This window comes from Panthera tigris, chromosome B4, assembly GCF_018350195.1.
Source record: "Panthera tigris isolate Pti1 chromosome B4, P.tigris_Pti1_mat1.1, whole genome shotgun sequence".
Classification (NCBI taxonomy): domain Eukaryota; kingdom Metazoa; phylum Chordata; class Mammalia; order Carnivora; family Felidae; genus Panthera; species Panthera tigris.
The window spans coordinates 131714512-131730215 of NC_056666.1; the positions used below are offsets into that span (position 1 = coordinate 131714512).

General features: G+C 59.8%; 1 protein-coding gene across 1 annotated transcript in view; it reads left to right on the forward strand.

Moving 5' to 3' along the window:
• CACNA1I (calcium voltage-gated channel subunit alpha1 I) overlaps positions 1–15704 on the forward strand; it is a 136920-nt gene that overhangs the window by 18363 nt on the left and 102853 nt on the right. The window contains 1 exon segment of the mRNA XM_042993317.1: positions 13311–13570. Within this exon segment, the coding sequence (XP_042849251.1) occupies positions 13332–13570 (239 nt within the window). The 5' untranslated portion in view covers positions 13311–13331.

Genomic DNA, 15704 nt, shown 5'->3' on the forward strand with positions numbered 1-15704 from the left:
TTGCAACCCCATCCCCCAGTAGGTTCAAGGGTCGCCCCGTATCCCCACTTCTTCTATGACCCTCTGTGGCCTCCCTGTGCACAGAGCCCACCCCTGTGCTAAGGGCAGAAGAAAGGAAGAAAGGGTAATGAAAGCATAAAGTATTGAGGGTGGACATAAACAGTACCTCTGGCCAGTGTGGATGCTTGAGGGTGGCTGGGGAGGGGGTAATTAGTCCTGCTGGGATGGGGAATGCACTAGAACCATGGAGGGAGGCAAATTTCTGCTTACGTATGAAAAAGAACTTTGAATGATCAGAGATGCTCAGAGAGCAAAACAGCAGCCCAGAGGAGTGGTGAGGTCAGCATCACCCCAGGGATGCAAGCAGGGGCCGGGCGGCCGCTTTGGAGCTGATAAGACCCAGTCCTGAGAATTCGCTATCTGGTGGCTTCTCAAGGTCCTGTCCAGTCTTTTGAACTTCATGAAAATGTTGCCAGAGGACACCGGAGAGAAAGTGAGCAGTGTCTGGTGGCTTCTCCCTGACTTCCTGTCTGATTGCTGTCACTCTCCTGGGCCTGGGGCTTTCCAGCTGAGCCCGCAGCCGGTCAGGGCATGGAGGGCCTGCCCCAGCCACCTTATTTCTGCCTCCATGCCTTGGCTTATGTCCTGTCCTCCTCCTCGAGGCCATTTCTCCACCCATCACCTCTCCTCTTATCTCAATCCCACAGGAGCATTTAAAGCAAGGTGCGGGCCTCTTGCCTTTGGTGAGGCCGTTCGTTGAAAACTCCTGATCTGAAGCCCACTCCCTTCTGAAATAAACCCACTCCACAAATGGACACCTGGTGGCCGGCTTACTTCCTATCTCGAGATACCTCCTAGCCTAGGTGTGCTTACATGACCTTTCATTGTGGTCTGGTGACAAAGGTTTGTCTTGTCTCCCTGGACAGATTTTTTTTGGTATTTAATGTTTGTTTATTTTTGAGAGAGAGAGAGACAGAACATGAGCAGGGGAGGGGCAGGCAGAGAGAGAGAGAGAGAGAGAGAGAGAGAGAGACAGAATCTGAAGCAGCTCCAGGCTCTGAGTTGTCAGCACAGAGCCGGACGCGGGACTTGAACTCTTGAACCAAGGGATCGTGACCTGAGCCGAAGGCGGATGCTTAAGCGACTGAACCACCCAGGTGCCCCTCCCTGGACAGATTTAAGGGTAGGAAGGGTTGAATATTTGTTGAGCACCTACTATTTGCCAGGCACGCTGGTGCTAAGCCCTTTCTAGACTGTTCTCATTCTGCAAGGTGTGAACTTTTATTTCCATTTCACAGATGAGGAATCTGAGGCTCAGAGACTTTAAAGGACTTGCCCAAGGTCCTCAGGCTGGAAGCCACAGAAGCAGGATCAAACATGAGTGCTCCTTCCTCCACAGCTCTGCCCATCTGCAGAGCAGATGGCCCCAGGACAGGCCTCGGTATCCGCAACCATCCCCAGCCTCAGCCCAGTGCAGGAACCATCTCCCCTCCCTGAGCCCCCATTTTCCAAGGAGAGGAGGTAGGGGTGGAGAGGGCTGAGTTGAGAGCCTCTCGTCACTCAGGCTCCTGTGGCCCAGGCTGCCCAGGGGAAGTGGAGAGGCTAGGGGCATTTGTAGCTGGAGAAAGAAGCGTTTGTTCTACTTCGGAGCCCTCTCAGAAGCCTTCCTGGAGGCGGTGGCCTTTCAGTCAAGCCCTGAAGGTTGGCAGGAAGCGCGGATGTGGATGAGAAGCGGGAAGCTGGCCGGGCAGAGGAGCCACCTTTGGAGTTGAATCGTCGCCTGCTCCACCATTTAAGAATCGGTGGCTTCAGATGGGCAGCGCCTCTCTTGGGCGGTGGGGGCGCCCCTCTCCCCCAATCTCCCAGTATCTCGGTGAGAATCCGAAGTGTTACGTGGCCAAGCAGGCACCTGGGACACGAGGGTGGTCAGTAATGGGGTCCCTCCCTTTTTACGCATGACGCAGCCCCCATGATAGGACCCTCCCCCCAGGCACGACCCCGAATTTTAAGGGGGTGGCCGCCAGGCTCGGGGCGTCCTGCCCCTCCGGGGAGGGGTGGGAGCTCACCGAGCCGCCGCCGGGAGTCTGTCTGTCGCCTCCACGCCTCCCCCCTCCAGCGTCCCGCGCCTGCAGCTTTCCCCGAAGACATTTGGTGTCAGTATAAGGACGGCTTTGCCTCGCACGCGGCGCGGCTCGGTCTCGCCGCCGCCGCACGTCCCCGCACCGCCGGGCGCTCGGGCTCCTCCGCAGCCCCCGCCGCGCGCAGACCCCGCGCCTCCAGCCCGGGGCCGGAGGCGCGAGCCGAGCCGAGGCGGGCGAGGGACGAGCCCGGACCCCGCGCCGCCGCCGCCGCCGCCGCGATCCTCCCCGGGCACTTGCCCGCCGCTCGGTCCCCGCGGCGCCCCCGCCCCCGGCCCCGGCCCCGGAGCGCCGCGCTCTCGCCCGCCCCGCCGCCCGCCGCGCGCTCCAACTCCGGCGCGGTCCGCCGCTCGTCCGCGCTGCCGGCTCCTCGCCGCCCCTCCCGCCGCGCGCCGTCTCCTCCCGCCATGGCCCGGGCCCCGGGGCCCGCCGCCCACCGCCCGCCGCCCCTCGCGCCCCAGGGGCTCAGCTGATCCTGAATTGGCGGGGTGGGGGGGGAGCGGCTGGCGGGGCCGGGGGTCCCCCTCGAATTCCGGCTTCGGGGGGGCACGCGGCGTCCCCGCGCCTCTAACCTGGACGACCCCCCGCTGCCCTGCCAAGTCCATGCCAAGGTAGGTGGGGGTGGGGGGAAGGGAGGGAGGGCTCCGCTCCGAGGCCAGTTTCTTGGCGCGTCGGGTGCTTTCTTTACTGAGGCGTTTGTTTATTTCTGGGGACCGGTCCCCCCCCCTCCCCCCCGGACACACGCGTGCCCATCAGGTCGGCCCCCATCCCGTGCTTTGGGGCAGGTGCCTTGGGAGGAAGGACGGGAAACTTTGACCGGTTCCTTCTCCAAGGCCACGAAAGTTCTCTCGGTGCCAATGCTGAAGCCGGCTGAGCCAGCGCTGCAGAAATTTATTCAACAAGTCAGGCTGCCGGCCGCGGGGTTGGGGGTGGGGGGGTGGCGGCGGTCTGTGTCTGTCTGTCCCGCTGCCCCTCGGTCGCTGCGGCTCTGCAACCAGCTGGACCAGAGCTGGTGTCAGTGTCCAGAGGGCTGAGCTGGGAGTATTGGCAGAGGGAGAGTAGCAGGAGGGGGATTGAATGGGGGAATCCCAGACAGGCGTTAACTTTCCTGGAGGCCAAGGTGGTAGTGGGCCCCCTCCCAGGGCAGGACCCCCCCAGGGGGGTACTCAAGGCTTCATTGCATGAAGCCAGGCCAGGGGTTGGAGCGGGGACTCTTGGGGGTAAAAGGAATCCTCAGCAGGTTGGGGCTGGTTATATAATGAGTGTTTATGATGATTGGGTTTTAATTGTCTGCTGGCTGGTGTGTGTGGAGGATGTGGGGGCCAAGAGGCCTTGGCAGGGGGTGGGAAGGCCTCCTGGGGGGGCACGATGCCTGGGGGAGGGGGCTTTCGGATGGGCCCAGGCTGAGGCATCAGTCAGCTGCTCTGCTTGTGTCTTTCTCTTCCTTCAGGGTCCTGGGGGTTCTGAGCTGTGGGTTAGGTTGGCATGTGGGGAGACCCCTGGGCTAGATTCTGGCCCTGGGAGACTGGGTTCTGGGTCTAGGTGTGTGTGTGTGTGTGTGTGTGTGTGTGTGTGTGTGTGTGTGTGAGAGAGAGAGAGAGAGAGAGAGAGAGAGAGAGAGATTGAGAGAGAGCGAGAAAGCTTGCTTGCGTCTCTTGCCTCTATGGTGTGATGGGGTCTGACACGCCATGTGAGGAATGTCCTAAGGCTGGAGTGCTCAGGGTGGCCTGAGCAGGGACCCAGTCTATCCTTCCGTCTCCCACCGCCCTGAGGATTTGCCCGGCAGATACGGCCACCACCTGGGAGCTAGGATGCCGTGCAGACAGGGATGTGGTGTCCATGGGCTTGGCCCGTGGGAAAGGGTCTGGCTGAGGAGATCAGGCCTGCTTCCCAAGACTGCAGTCCTCGTGCCCTGCTCACGCTGTCAGGTCACCTCTTGGATCAGTATTTCCCCTCAGCACCAAGGACTGGCTTTGGAAACTCTTGTCCACCCTTCAGGATAAACTTTTGGTTCAGACTCCAGGACCTGGGCTGGGCTGGGGACAGGGTGGGGAGTCTAGCTACCTCCCTTGCTGCCTCTACCGTCAAGGCTGAGCCAGAGGGAGGGGATGCCAGTGGGTGACAGGGTAGGGCGACACTGAGTGGGGACCAATTCTGAGGCTGCAGTGGGGGGGGGTGGGGAGGAAAGGGAGGAGGGAGGAGCACGTCCTGGGGGGGTGGGGCTGAGCTGGTCTGACACCAAATTCATGAAGCCCCGTGCGCCCTGGAGGTGCTGCCCTCCCTCCCCAGCTGCTCAGAGCAACCCAGCCCTGCCCCTGGGCACCAGGAGGGTCAGCTCTGGGGAGGGGCTGCAGGCCTGGCAGAAGTACCACCCCCCCAATCCCTTTCCTGTCCACCTCATTTGGGGTGCTTCTGAGAGGGTGTCTTCTAGGCCCACCAGGGGGCATCACGCAGCAGTTCCTGAGTCCCTGTGCCCTGACTCCCCTTGACCTTGGGTGCGGAGGTGGGGGCAGAGGTTGCTGTGAGAACGGCTCTTCTCTCACTGTCACCGGGCGCCAGATGGCCTCCCCCGGACAGCCCACAGCCAAGCCGTCTTAGGGACCGCTGTGATCGTAGCTCCTCCGTGTCCTGGACCCAGCGCCACACCCTCAGCGCTGGGCGTCGCTACCTGTGACTCTCCCAGTCCCCTTCGTCATGCCCCCTGCGCTGCCGTTTCTGCCACCCTCACCTCGCACCCCAAGTGGGACTCCGCTGGGCCTCAGCCCTCCCAGGAAAGTCTGTTTCTGGATACCACTCGGCTCTCCCCCACCCTGGAAGGGCTCCCGCCCCCAGGCAGCTTCTGAGTGCTTTCCAAGGTAACAAACAGGCTCTTGTGAGGCTCCCCTCCGCTGCCTTGTTCTCTGAGTGCCCAGCCCCCAGCTCAGGGTGCTCAAACGCCACGTCTGGAAAGATGGGATGCCAGGCTGGGTGTGGGGGTCCAGGGAGACCCCACCGGGCTGCACGGTCCTCCTTCCCTCTTCTCCATCTCTTGTCCTCCTTCCTGTTTCCTTTCTTGTCCTCCCTCCCCCACTGCTCCTTTCAGACCCCTTCCCTCCCTCCACTTCTTCTCTGCAGAATGTTTTCTTCCACACACATGTTCCCAAGATCTGCTCTTGCCTTGTGCCCTCAACCCTTGCGCCCACAGTCCAGGGAGGTGTGGGTGTGTGGTCGGTGTTCATGCTCCGTGATCCGTGGTCTATGGATCTCGGTAACTGCGCGTGTGTGTGGGTCTGTGGGGCTGTAGGTCCGTGGGTCCGAGGATCCGTAAACCTGTGGGTGTGTGTGTCTGTGAATCTGTGGATATGTGGATTTTTGGACTCGTGGGTCTGTAGGTCCGTGGGCCTGTGGATCCTGATATCCAGGAAGAAGTGGGCTGAGTCTCTCTTCCTCACGGCTGCCAGTGTAAGGCAGGAAGAAAACAAATCGGATTTCCTTTTCTCTCTTGTATTTATTAAGCACCTACTATGTGCCAAACCCTGTTCTGGTTACTGGGGGACCTAGCAGTGAACCAAAGGGAGCAGACAAAACCTGCCCTCTTGGAGCTTCTGTGCCCCCGAGAGGGGGCCTGGGGCCTCCCCTGTGCCAGGTGCTGTGTGGGCATATGGCTACAGGGCCTGGTTTTCTCTTGTGCCCTTGGAGGGGAGAACGAGGCTGTGTTTGGTACGTAGGCGGTGCAGATTGTGGAGGGCTTGAAAGCACAAGGTGTTTGGATGTCCTTGAACATGTGTGGGGGGCTTCAGAGGCTCGTTGGGCAGGAGAGGATAAGAGGGAAGTAGTTTCTCCAGGATGGAGGCCATGGTCTTTTGGGGCTGGAATTTGGCACAGACCTGAACCTGCCTCACGGACCTTCTCCCTTCATCGCAGATGCCCTGCCTCTGCCAGCTCCCCCTTTTCCTGCACTCTGGCCATGATGGTCTCACTGATGATGCATTTGTTAAAGTTTATTTATTTTGAGAGAGAGAGAGAGAGAGCGCACGCAGTGGGCAGAGAGAGAGGGAGAAAGAGAATCCCAAGCAGGCTCCACGCTGTCAGCGCAGAGCCCGACGTGGGGCTCGAACTCACGAACCGTGAGATCACGACAAGATCAAGAGTTGGACGCTTAATCGACCGAGCCACCCAGGCGTCTCCACTGACGGTGATGCATTTTAAGAAGAATGTCAGGCTTTTCTCTCTCCTTGCCACTGACTGCTGACCCTGATGAGCAGTGAGGGCCATAGGCAGCTCTCTGTCGGTGCAGGGACTTAGGCCTCCTCCCTGGATCACTCGGCTCTTGTCCTCGGGTGGGGGGAGGGCGCGAAGGGGGAGAGACACGAGCAAGTTCACAGTCATGGGGTTGGCCCAGAGGGGCAAGGCACTTAGCATCACGGGGGAATCAGCTTCTTGTACAAGTGGGACAGTACCTATCACCTTAAAGGGTTTTTGTGAGGCTTAGGACTGTCTCTGCTGTGCCTAGCGTGGGGCACACGCTGTCCTCCTTCCCCATTTGCTGTCCCTTTAGTGAGGTAGAGAAGGAATCACGTTTTGCATTTTATACAAGAGGAAATGAGGCTTGGGGAGACTGTGTGTTGTAACAAGAGTAGAGCTGGGACCCGAGCCTGGGTCCTGAGACTCCTGATCCAGTGCTCTTCCTATTAGAACAGCCTCCCTGTCTCCAGGGACCACATTCACCCTCGTTTTTTGAGCTGAAGTAAGACCCAAGGCCCTAATTACTGCAGAAGGAGTAAAAAATGATCAGCAGAGTCGCCTGCTGGGAAATGTTCAAACACACGGATGGAGATTCAAATACAGCTTCACTTGCTGGCACTTGCCATAAGGCTGATAGCTGACAAACAAGTGACAGTGTCTAGTGACAGACGTGTGGACAGGTAGTGGGGGGGGGGGCGTTGGCGGGCTGCCATGTCCTGTCCACTGCCTGGCCTGCCTGGACGACCTTTTACTGGTAACATGGATTTGGGCCTTCCAGATCCAAATCCTAGCTCTTTCACTCAGTAGCTCTTGACCCTGGGGGCATCCCTTAAACTCTGTGCCTCAGTTTCCTTACCTAGCTAGTGGAGAGAACAAAAACACTTACCTCGCTGGATCGTAACCGGGTGCCTGGCATACAGTAAGTGCTCAACAAACAACGTTGGCTATGACTCTTGTTAGCTGGCCACGGGAGGGCGGTCTGATTCAGTTCATTGAACGCTGCAGAGCTAAGAGGCCCAGCTGTTGATTTTGGTGACGGGACCAACATGATTGCGGCGTGTGCAGGCTCAGCTGGCCAGACCAGAGCAAGTTCCGTGTCAGGTCGTGTACTTGGGGGCCATCCTGGAGCCATTCGTCTTTAGGCTAGAGGAGACTTGCCTTGGCCGCGGTTCCCCTGAAGAAGATCTGAGGAGACCAGTGGACCACATGCACCAGAGATGCCCCCGTCTGACTGGGTTGCCAGTCAGGCTCTGGGGCTCCCAGGCTGCATCGAGAGAGGGCCCCACTGCAGGATCAGGCAGGTGCCCTCTCTGCTCTACTCTGGGTTTTCTGGTCCGGCCCTTGCAGGGGAAAGTGGGCAAACATAAGTCTGACGGGGGATGGGTCCCAAGGAGCAGATGATCTGGAAATTGTCGCCCAGGGAGTGGTTGAGGGAGCTGGTGACAAGAGGCCCGGGGCAGATGAGGCTCCGGGGTGGGCGGGCTGTCGTCTCTCATCTGCAGGGCTGTGGTGCGGAAGAAGGAGCAGACAGAGGTTCCAGGGGCTCTGGGATGTTGGCTGGAAGATTCTGGGAGGCAGCCTCGCAGGGACTTTTCTACAGGCCTCCAGATGGAGGCTCTGCATTGGCGCGCGTGCGTGCTCGCGTGTGAGTGTGTGTCTGTGTGAATACGGTGAGTGTGTGAAGTCCACGTTTGGGTTGGCGTGAGTAAACGCTAAGCGTGTGTGAGTAAATGCTGCGCGTGAGTGTGAGAGTACATGCCCGGTTGTGCACGGCTGTGTGTGTGTGTGAGTGTTGCGCGTGTGGTCTTTGGGCTGCTGAGCATGTGGTGACCGACTAGGCCCCTTTGGGGTTCCCGCTCTTTTCAGGGACTCCCCGTGTGGGGGTCTGGGGCCCATACGAGTCTAAATCCAGGCACTGAGTTCCTGGGGCTCGTAAGTTTCGCGGTTCTGGAATTGCACGGCCGACGGCTCGAACAAGCACGGGAGACTGTTGCGGGGCCCCTGTGGGCCGGCCCAGTGTCTGGTGGTGTGGCCGGGGGCTCCCGTGTGCCGCCCCAGTGCATCCCCCGTCCTTCTCGCAGTCCTGCCACGGGACTGTTGTCACCCTCATTTTACAGCCGGGTCACCGAGGGCCACTGCCGGGCTGAGCGGTGCCACGGTGGATTGGTGTCCGAGCGGGGACTCCAGCCCGGGTCCTGGCTTCCAGCCCGTGCTCTGAAACATCTTGCTGGAGAATCTGAGGTTATTGTAGTTAATACCTTGGGCCTCGAAGGTTCTGGGTGATTCTAAGATACTCTGAGGCTGAGATTCCTAGATTCTAGTATTCCCAGAATGAATTCGCTGCTTATTCTTTTAGCTGCGACATCAGCTGATGTGTGTGGTTGTCGATAAAGGGGTAAACAAATGGTCTGCCTGTGTGTGCCTGTGAATACACAAACACACGCATGCATATGTATACACACACACACACGCGCACACACACACACACACACACACACACAGCCTGGGGTGACCAGGCTAGGCCTCAAGGCTTTTTCCACCACGGCTCTGAGCTCTGTAGATACAAGGCCTCTCCCCAGCACGTTCCAAGGGCTCTGGAGGGCCAGTTGGAAGATGCTGGGAGGCAGGCTTCCCCACGGACTTGGGAAGACTTGGAGGGTCTGTCTACACTGGGGGTCTTGGTTGCAGCAGCAGGTATATCGGCACTGTCTGGTGAGTCAGTTGGGAGCGAGGACCTGGTCCCAGGCTGCTTTTCCCTGTCCCAGGGTGGTGTCTGTTATGGTTCGGTGCTTGAGCTGTGGAGCGGCAGACCTGAGCTGGGACCTCGACTCTGCCTTGTACCAGCCGAGTGACCAGGGGCGCTGCTTGACTTCTCTGGGCCCCGGTTTCTTTCTCCATAAAGGAGAAATAAGGATGGTCTCTGCCGTACATCAAGGGGCGTCGTAGAAATCGACATAAACGATGCACGGAAAGCCCCTTGCTCGTTGCCTGGCGCAGAAGCAGGCTCAGAGCCTCCGTGATACTGTGGCGGTGATGGTGGGATGGTGGCGATGGCAGAGAGAGGACTGGGGCGGCAGCCCCTGGGGATGGCACAGCTGGCCTCATGCATGCTTGGACACCCACCTTCACGGGGCTTAGAGAGCCTTCCCGTCCACATCACGTGAGGCCTGCTGAGGCAGGCGGGAGGAGGGCTGATCTTTACAGAAAGGCCGAGGCCCTGAGAGGCTGGTGGAGTCGGGAGTGGGGGTGGGTGTGTGCGTTCCAGACACAGTGGGCTTCTTCTCTTGCCACTGTACTTGCCCACAGAGGCCAGTCCAGTTACCATACCGCTGCCTGGCGGGCCTACCCTGGGAGTACTTTGAGGGAGGAGTCTCAGGATATGGAGGCAGCCTGAGCTCTGGGGCCAGAGGGACTCGAGTTTGAATCCACCAGGGTTGTCACCGGAAGCCAGTTCTGTCATGTCTGTGAGGCTCAGTCCGCGGACAGGTTGGAGCTCGGAGGCGGGGTGGGGGTGGAGGGGGACAGCCGCCAAACCCTCAAGAGCTTCTAGCAATAGGCGAATAGGCAGCCGGGGACAGGAGCAGACCTTCAGGCACAGGGCAGAAGGAACTGGGACTACACGGAGCAGGTCACAGGGTGGCACCCTGAATGGGCACTGGAGAGCAGGTCAGAGGGTGGAGGCTGGGTGGGCACTGGAGAGCAGGTCAGAGGGTGGAGGCTGGGTGGGCATTGGGAGTGGGTCAGAGGGTGGAGGCTGGGTGGGCATTGGGAGTGGGTTGGGGGTGACAGGTCAGAGGGTAGAGGCTGGGTGGGCCCTGGAGAGCAGGTCAGAGGGTAGAGGCTGGGTGGGCATTGGGAGTGGGTTGGGGGTGACAGGTCAGAGGGTAGAGGCTGGGTGGGCCCTGGAGAGCAGGTCAGAGGGTAGAGGCTGGGTGGGCATTGGGAGTGGGTTGGGGGTGACAGGTCAGAGGGCAGAGGCTGGGTGGGCCCTGGAGAGCAGGTCAGAGGGTGGAGGCTGGGTGGGCATTGGGAGTGGTTTGGGGGTGATGGCCATGAGAGTAGCGGTCTCTGGGAGTCCCACGGTGAGGTGGGAGAGGTGTGAGGAAAAAGGACTGTGACAGTGTGACAGTCTTAAGCAGGACCAAGTGAGGCAAAAAGCAAGTCAGGACAAAGTGGACAGAGCTGAGAGCGAGGAGGTGGGAGGGGGGAGTCACGTGTGGTCCCTGAGGCCACGGCGGCTCTTTGCACCTATGTGGTTGTGGGAGGGGTTTGGGCGGTGCTGGGTAGGGTGGCATCGGGGCCGGAGCACGGCCAGGCTTTTCTGCCTCTAAAATATGTCTCAAATCCACCCCTCTCTTCCCACCTCCACCAGCATCCCAGGCCAGGCCAGCCCATCCTTCCTGCCTCTTCTTGGCCCTCCCTGCCCCACCCCTGCTCTTCCACTCTCCCTTCGGCCCTCAGAGGGATGGCTTAAAAACACAGACCTGAGCACACTACTCCCTGCGTACAACCCTCCGTGGCTTCCTGTTGCACTTAGAATAGAACGCGAGCTCCTTGCCTGGGCTCACAGTGGGTCCCTGCCAAACACTCAATTTCATCCCCCCCCCCCCCCCCCCGCCTCGGCTGGGCCACACTGGCCTCATTTCTCTTCCCTAAACACACTGAGCTCATTCCAGCCTCCCAGCCTCTGCACATGCTGTTCCTTCTACCTGGACTGCTCGTCCCACAGATCACGCCCGCACGGCCGGTGCCTTCCGGTTCCTGTTTTTAATCTTCGATGATGTCTCTTCCCTTAGGCAAAGCGCTTTCCCCACTCCCACCTCCCGCCCCCCCCCCCCAGTGTGTTTACTTCCCCGCACATTCTACTCATTTATTCAACGAGTATTTACTGAGCACCTAGTATGTTCCAGGCATTGTTCTAGGCACTGGGCGGGGCAGCGTGGGGGGGGTGAGGATACAGCAGAGAACGAGACAGACCATGGTGCCGGGTCCTCTTACAGCCTTCTTTCAGGTTGGGCAGACAGGCACTAAATCATAAAGATATAAATTCATAAATGATACGGTATGTTTGGTGGCGATAAGGGCTCTGGAGCCCAGAGGGAGAGAAATTAATTGACTCGTGTGTCTCCTTTGCTGGAGTGTCTGCGGAATGGAGGCTGGTGCCAGATCTGGCTTACTCACTGGCAGGGCTGCAGAGCCTGTGCGGTGCCTGCACGTAGTAGGTGCTCGGGAAACATTTATTGGACAGATCCATGCATCCTCAGGGCCTGGGGGACAGGGGTTGGGAGTTGGAGGAGAGGGTGTTCCAGGGACAGGGAACCGTGTGAGCAGAGGTCTGGAGGAGGCAGCTGGTGCTCTAGGACCTGAGGAGGGAGGTCCGATGTGGCAGAAGCAAGGGGCCAGCAGGGGGTGGTGGGCGCAGAGGCTGGCACTGTGGTGGGCAGACCTGGAGCCACCCCTTGGGGGGATGTTTTTCAGCCCAGTGGTTGACACGTGGCAGGCCAGGTTGCCTGAAAGCTTATGTAAGGCCCATGGCTGTTTTTCTGGAATTAAGAGCAGAGCCTGGAGCTTGGGAGAAGACTCTGCCTCCCTGACCAGCCGGGCAAAGGGGCAGGAGGTGCCAACTCCCGCCCGTTGCCCCTGGGAGCCAGAGAAATGTCCAAACGCATCAGCCGTGAGCAGCTCAGCGGCCGCGGTCAGTAGTCCGGCGAGCACCACGAGCTCAGTTAGGCTCCAGCTCCCACTGCCCAGCCCGGCACCGTCAGGGTCCTGGGGCCCGGGAGACCCCAGTGCACGAGGATTCAGGGACTGGTGGCCTCTCAGAGCAGGTGGTGAGGGGGCAAGCCTGTTCTTCCTCCTTCGCCATTGGCCAAGCAAGGCCACGGTCAATCATCGCTAAATCTGGAGCACGGGTGCTGGGACTCTGGCGTCTAAGCGTGCCCTGCTTCTACACTTGGGCCAGCGTGTAGCCTTGTGTGCCCTTCCTTCTCTGGGTCGCAGTTCCTCCGTCTGCACGGTAGTGCCCCTGGGTTGTTGTCGACGTCAGACGAGACCACGACGTGGGAGTGCCCCTGAGCCGAAGTCGGGAGCAGCTATGTAATTTGCGGGACTCATTGCAGAACGAAAAGGCGGGGGCTCCTGGCCAACCATTATTAAGAATTTCAACTTGGTGACAGCAGAGCATTAAACCAAGAGCCCTTCTGAGCGTGGAGCCTTGGGTGGCCACACTGGTCACACTCCCGGGAAGCCAGCCCTGCTTCCCTCTGCTGTTACCAGGCTGTGTGCCTGTCCTGTCCCTTCTCTGGGCCTCAGTTTCTCCAGCTGTAAAGCCAAGAGGTTGGTGTGGCAGGTCTCTGAGTTCTCACCTTTGGGAGGTGGTGGGTGGGGTCCCTGGGCTCCGTTGTACGTCTCATACGTCTCAGCCTCAGCGGAGGTGTCGTTGCCTCAGGGAAGCCTGCCTTGATTCCCTCCCCGCTTGCCCAACTCCCTTGGTGTCTGGCCCTGTAACACTCCAACCTGTCCTTAGTCAACACGTGTCATCCTGGCACTAATGTCTGACTTTACACCAACGTCCCTTTTTTCCTTGCAAATTTTGTTTTCGACGATGCCATAAATCTATAACTCTAGTCGCATAAAAAGCCCCACAAAAACCCCAACAGTATCACAATTACATTCTAGGAAGGTTTTATTCTTCTTACTTTCCATCGCCCCAAACTGGGGCTGAGCAAAGTTGACCAGACTTGTCTCAGGACCACTCACTGGGAGTGGATTCTGACTTGGGTGCATCCGGGCCCTCAGCTTTTTCCTAATCCTCGTGGCAGAGTGAGGACAAGGGGCCTTTCGGACCTGAGGCTGCTCTGTTTGGGCTGCATCCCCCGTGAGGGAAGGCGGGGTGGGGAGTGGGTGCCAGGCACCCCCTGCCACGTGCCACGTCTCTTCCTCCCCCAGGGCTCCTGGTTCGGCGCCAACATGGCCGAGAGCTCCTCGCCGCCCTCCTCGTCTGCCGCTGCCGCAGCCCCAGCAGCTGAGCTGGGAGTCACGGAGCAGCCGGGGCCCCAGAGCCCCCCTCCCTCCCCTCCAGGCCTGGAGGAGCCCCTGGATGGAGCCGATCCTGAAGTCCCTCACCCGGACCTGGCACCTGTCGCCTTCTTTTGCCTACGACAGACCACCAGCCCCCGGAACTGGTGCATCAAGATGGTGTGTAACCCATATCCTTTGTGTGACGGGGCCGAGCTGTTCCCTGATGGAGCCCTGCCTGCCACACCTTCCTCTGGATAGGAGGCCGTGGTGGTGGTGAGCGAGCTCAGATGGCGGGTCTGGGGGCATGTCGGGGCACGGAGGGCGGACCGATGAGGACCTGGCGTCCTGCTGATGTGAACGTTCTGGAAGTCGTTGATGACCTGGGGGTTGGTTCAGTGCCCGGCTGGCTCAGAGAGTCGTCCGGTGTGAGCCCCGGGTCTACGCTGGGACTGGGGAGGCCGTGTTAAGTGAGACCCTGGCCCATGGCTCAGCTCCCGGTGACTGAGCCATTTGGTTGACGGAGGCCACATGATGCGAGTCCGAGGGGGACCCTGTGGGCGTGGACCCCGAGGCGGCAGAAGGCAGCCTCACAAATCTTCTTGCCTCCACTTGCTGCCCCTGGTCTGCCCGTGTGGCCCCTGTTATGACCCTTCGCTATTTCCCACTGCCCCGGAGGAGTAGAGCAAAGTCCTCCCCCAGCCCACCAGGTGCCACCTTACTGCTCCCCCTGCGTTCTTCTAGGCCTCAGGCCCTTCCCACGTGCTCTTCCTTGTGAAACGCTTTTCCCTTCCCTCTCCACCTGGCACAATCCTTCACTGCATCCTTCCGACCGTGGCTTAAGTGTCACCCGCTCAGGGCAGTGTGCCCTGATTCCCCCTTGGCCTCTCCGTTTGTTGTCACTCTCTGGTTGTGGCATTCCAGACCTACCATCTGCCTCCTCCAGGGAACCGTCAGGTGAGCGGCACACGGACCGAGCGTGTCTTGTTTGCCGCTGGACCCCAGCACCCAGCACCCTGCACGGTGCCTGGCGCGCCACGGGCTCTCTCTCCTTCAGTGTTCGCCGGGCGCGTTTTGGCGGTGTCTGAGCTGGGTCTCCAGTAATGAGCGGTGTTGGGTGGACAGGGTGGTGGGGAGGAGGCTACCTCAGGAACAAAGGCCAGGAGAAGAGAGGGACGAGGGAGTGAGGGACAGTGGGGAGAGAGGAGGCGGAGGGGGGAGAGGGAGGCTTGCAGGGGGCTGAGTGAGGAGCTGGCCTGTGTTCTCAGGGCAGCGGGACCAGGGCGAGTTTACAGCAGGGTGTGATAGGGAGAGATCAGTGTGTTAGAAGGATGGCTCGGTGCCGTGTGGAAATGGGTCGTGGGGTGAGCCCAGGAGGAGGAGGAGGAGGCTTTGGGACCCACACATGGTGGCCTCTGGTTTTTGGGGCCCACCAAGCAGCACAGAGTCTCTGGCAGGGTTTGAGGCCACCCAGGGTAGGGCCTGAGCCCAGCTCTGGACACCTGGCATACCCGGGATGCAGGCTGGGGTGATGAGGGGGCCCCCAGAAAGGCTGGGGGAGGCAGCCATGCTGAGCCCAGGACTGCTGGCCTCCCTGCTGTGTCAGGGGCTGGGTGATGACCTTGGAAACCCGAGGCTCTCTGCTGGCGTGGGTGGAGTGTAGATCCGGGTGCCCCTAGCTGGGTGGAGGACCAAAAGCCTTCACGGTCCTTCTGTGGGACAGCTCAGGAGGTCTCAGCCACAGTTAGAGGGTCTATTCAATAACTCTGTTCACCCAGTGCTCTCTGACATCAGCCCTGGGATCGCGGAGGACAGAGAAACATAGCTAGCTGGTCTGCCCTGAGGAGCTCCCGGGGGCAGGGGACACAGGCACCATCCATGGGAACAGTTTTAGTACAGTATGTTGGGGAAACCTTAGGAGCCTGCAGCATGTAAGCTGGGGGGTGGCCAGGCCAGGAAAAGGGGGACCACAGGAGCTTTGGGCCTTTGAGGGAGAGAAAGGCTCACTGGAAGACTGGGGAGACAGTGGAATCGTGTCACAGGGACCTTGCCTGGGTGGGACAGAGGTTGATTCTGGCTCTGCCATTGACTGCTGTGTGACCTCGGGAAAGTTGCTGTACCTTTCTGAGCCTCATAGGGTCCAGACTGTTAAGGCTGGGCTGGGCTGGGCTGGAGGCATGGCTCAGATTAACTTGGCCTGGGAGTGTGACCTAAAAACAAGGGTCTGGATGACACGGCCTTCTCTAGCTCTGGGAGCCGCCTGGGGTGCCAGCCATGGTTGCCCACACCCTTGACCTCAGGCACTCTGGGCCCTGATCACTGAGC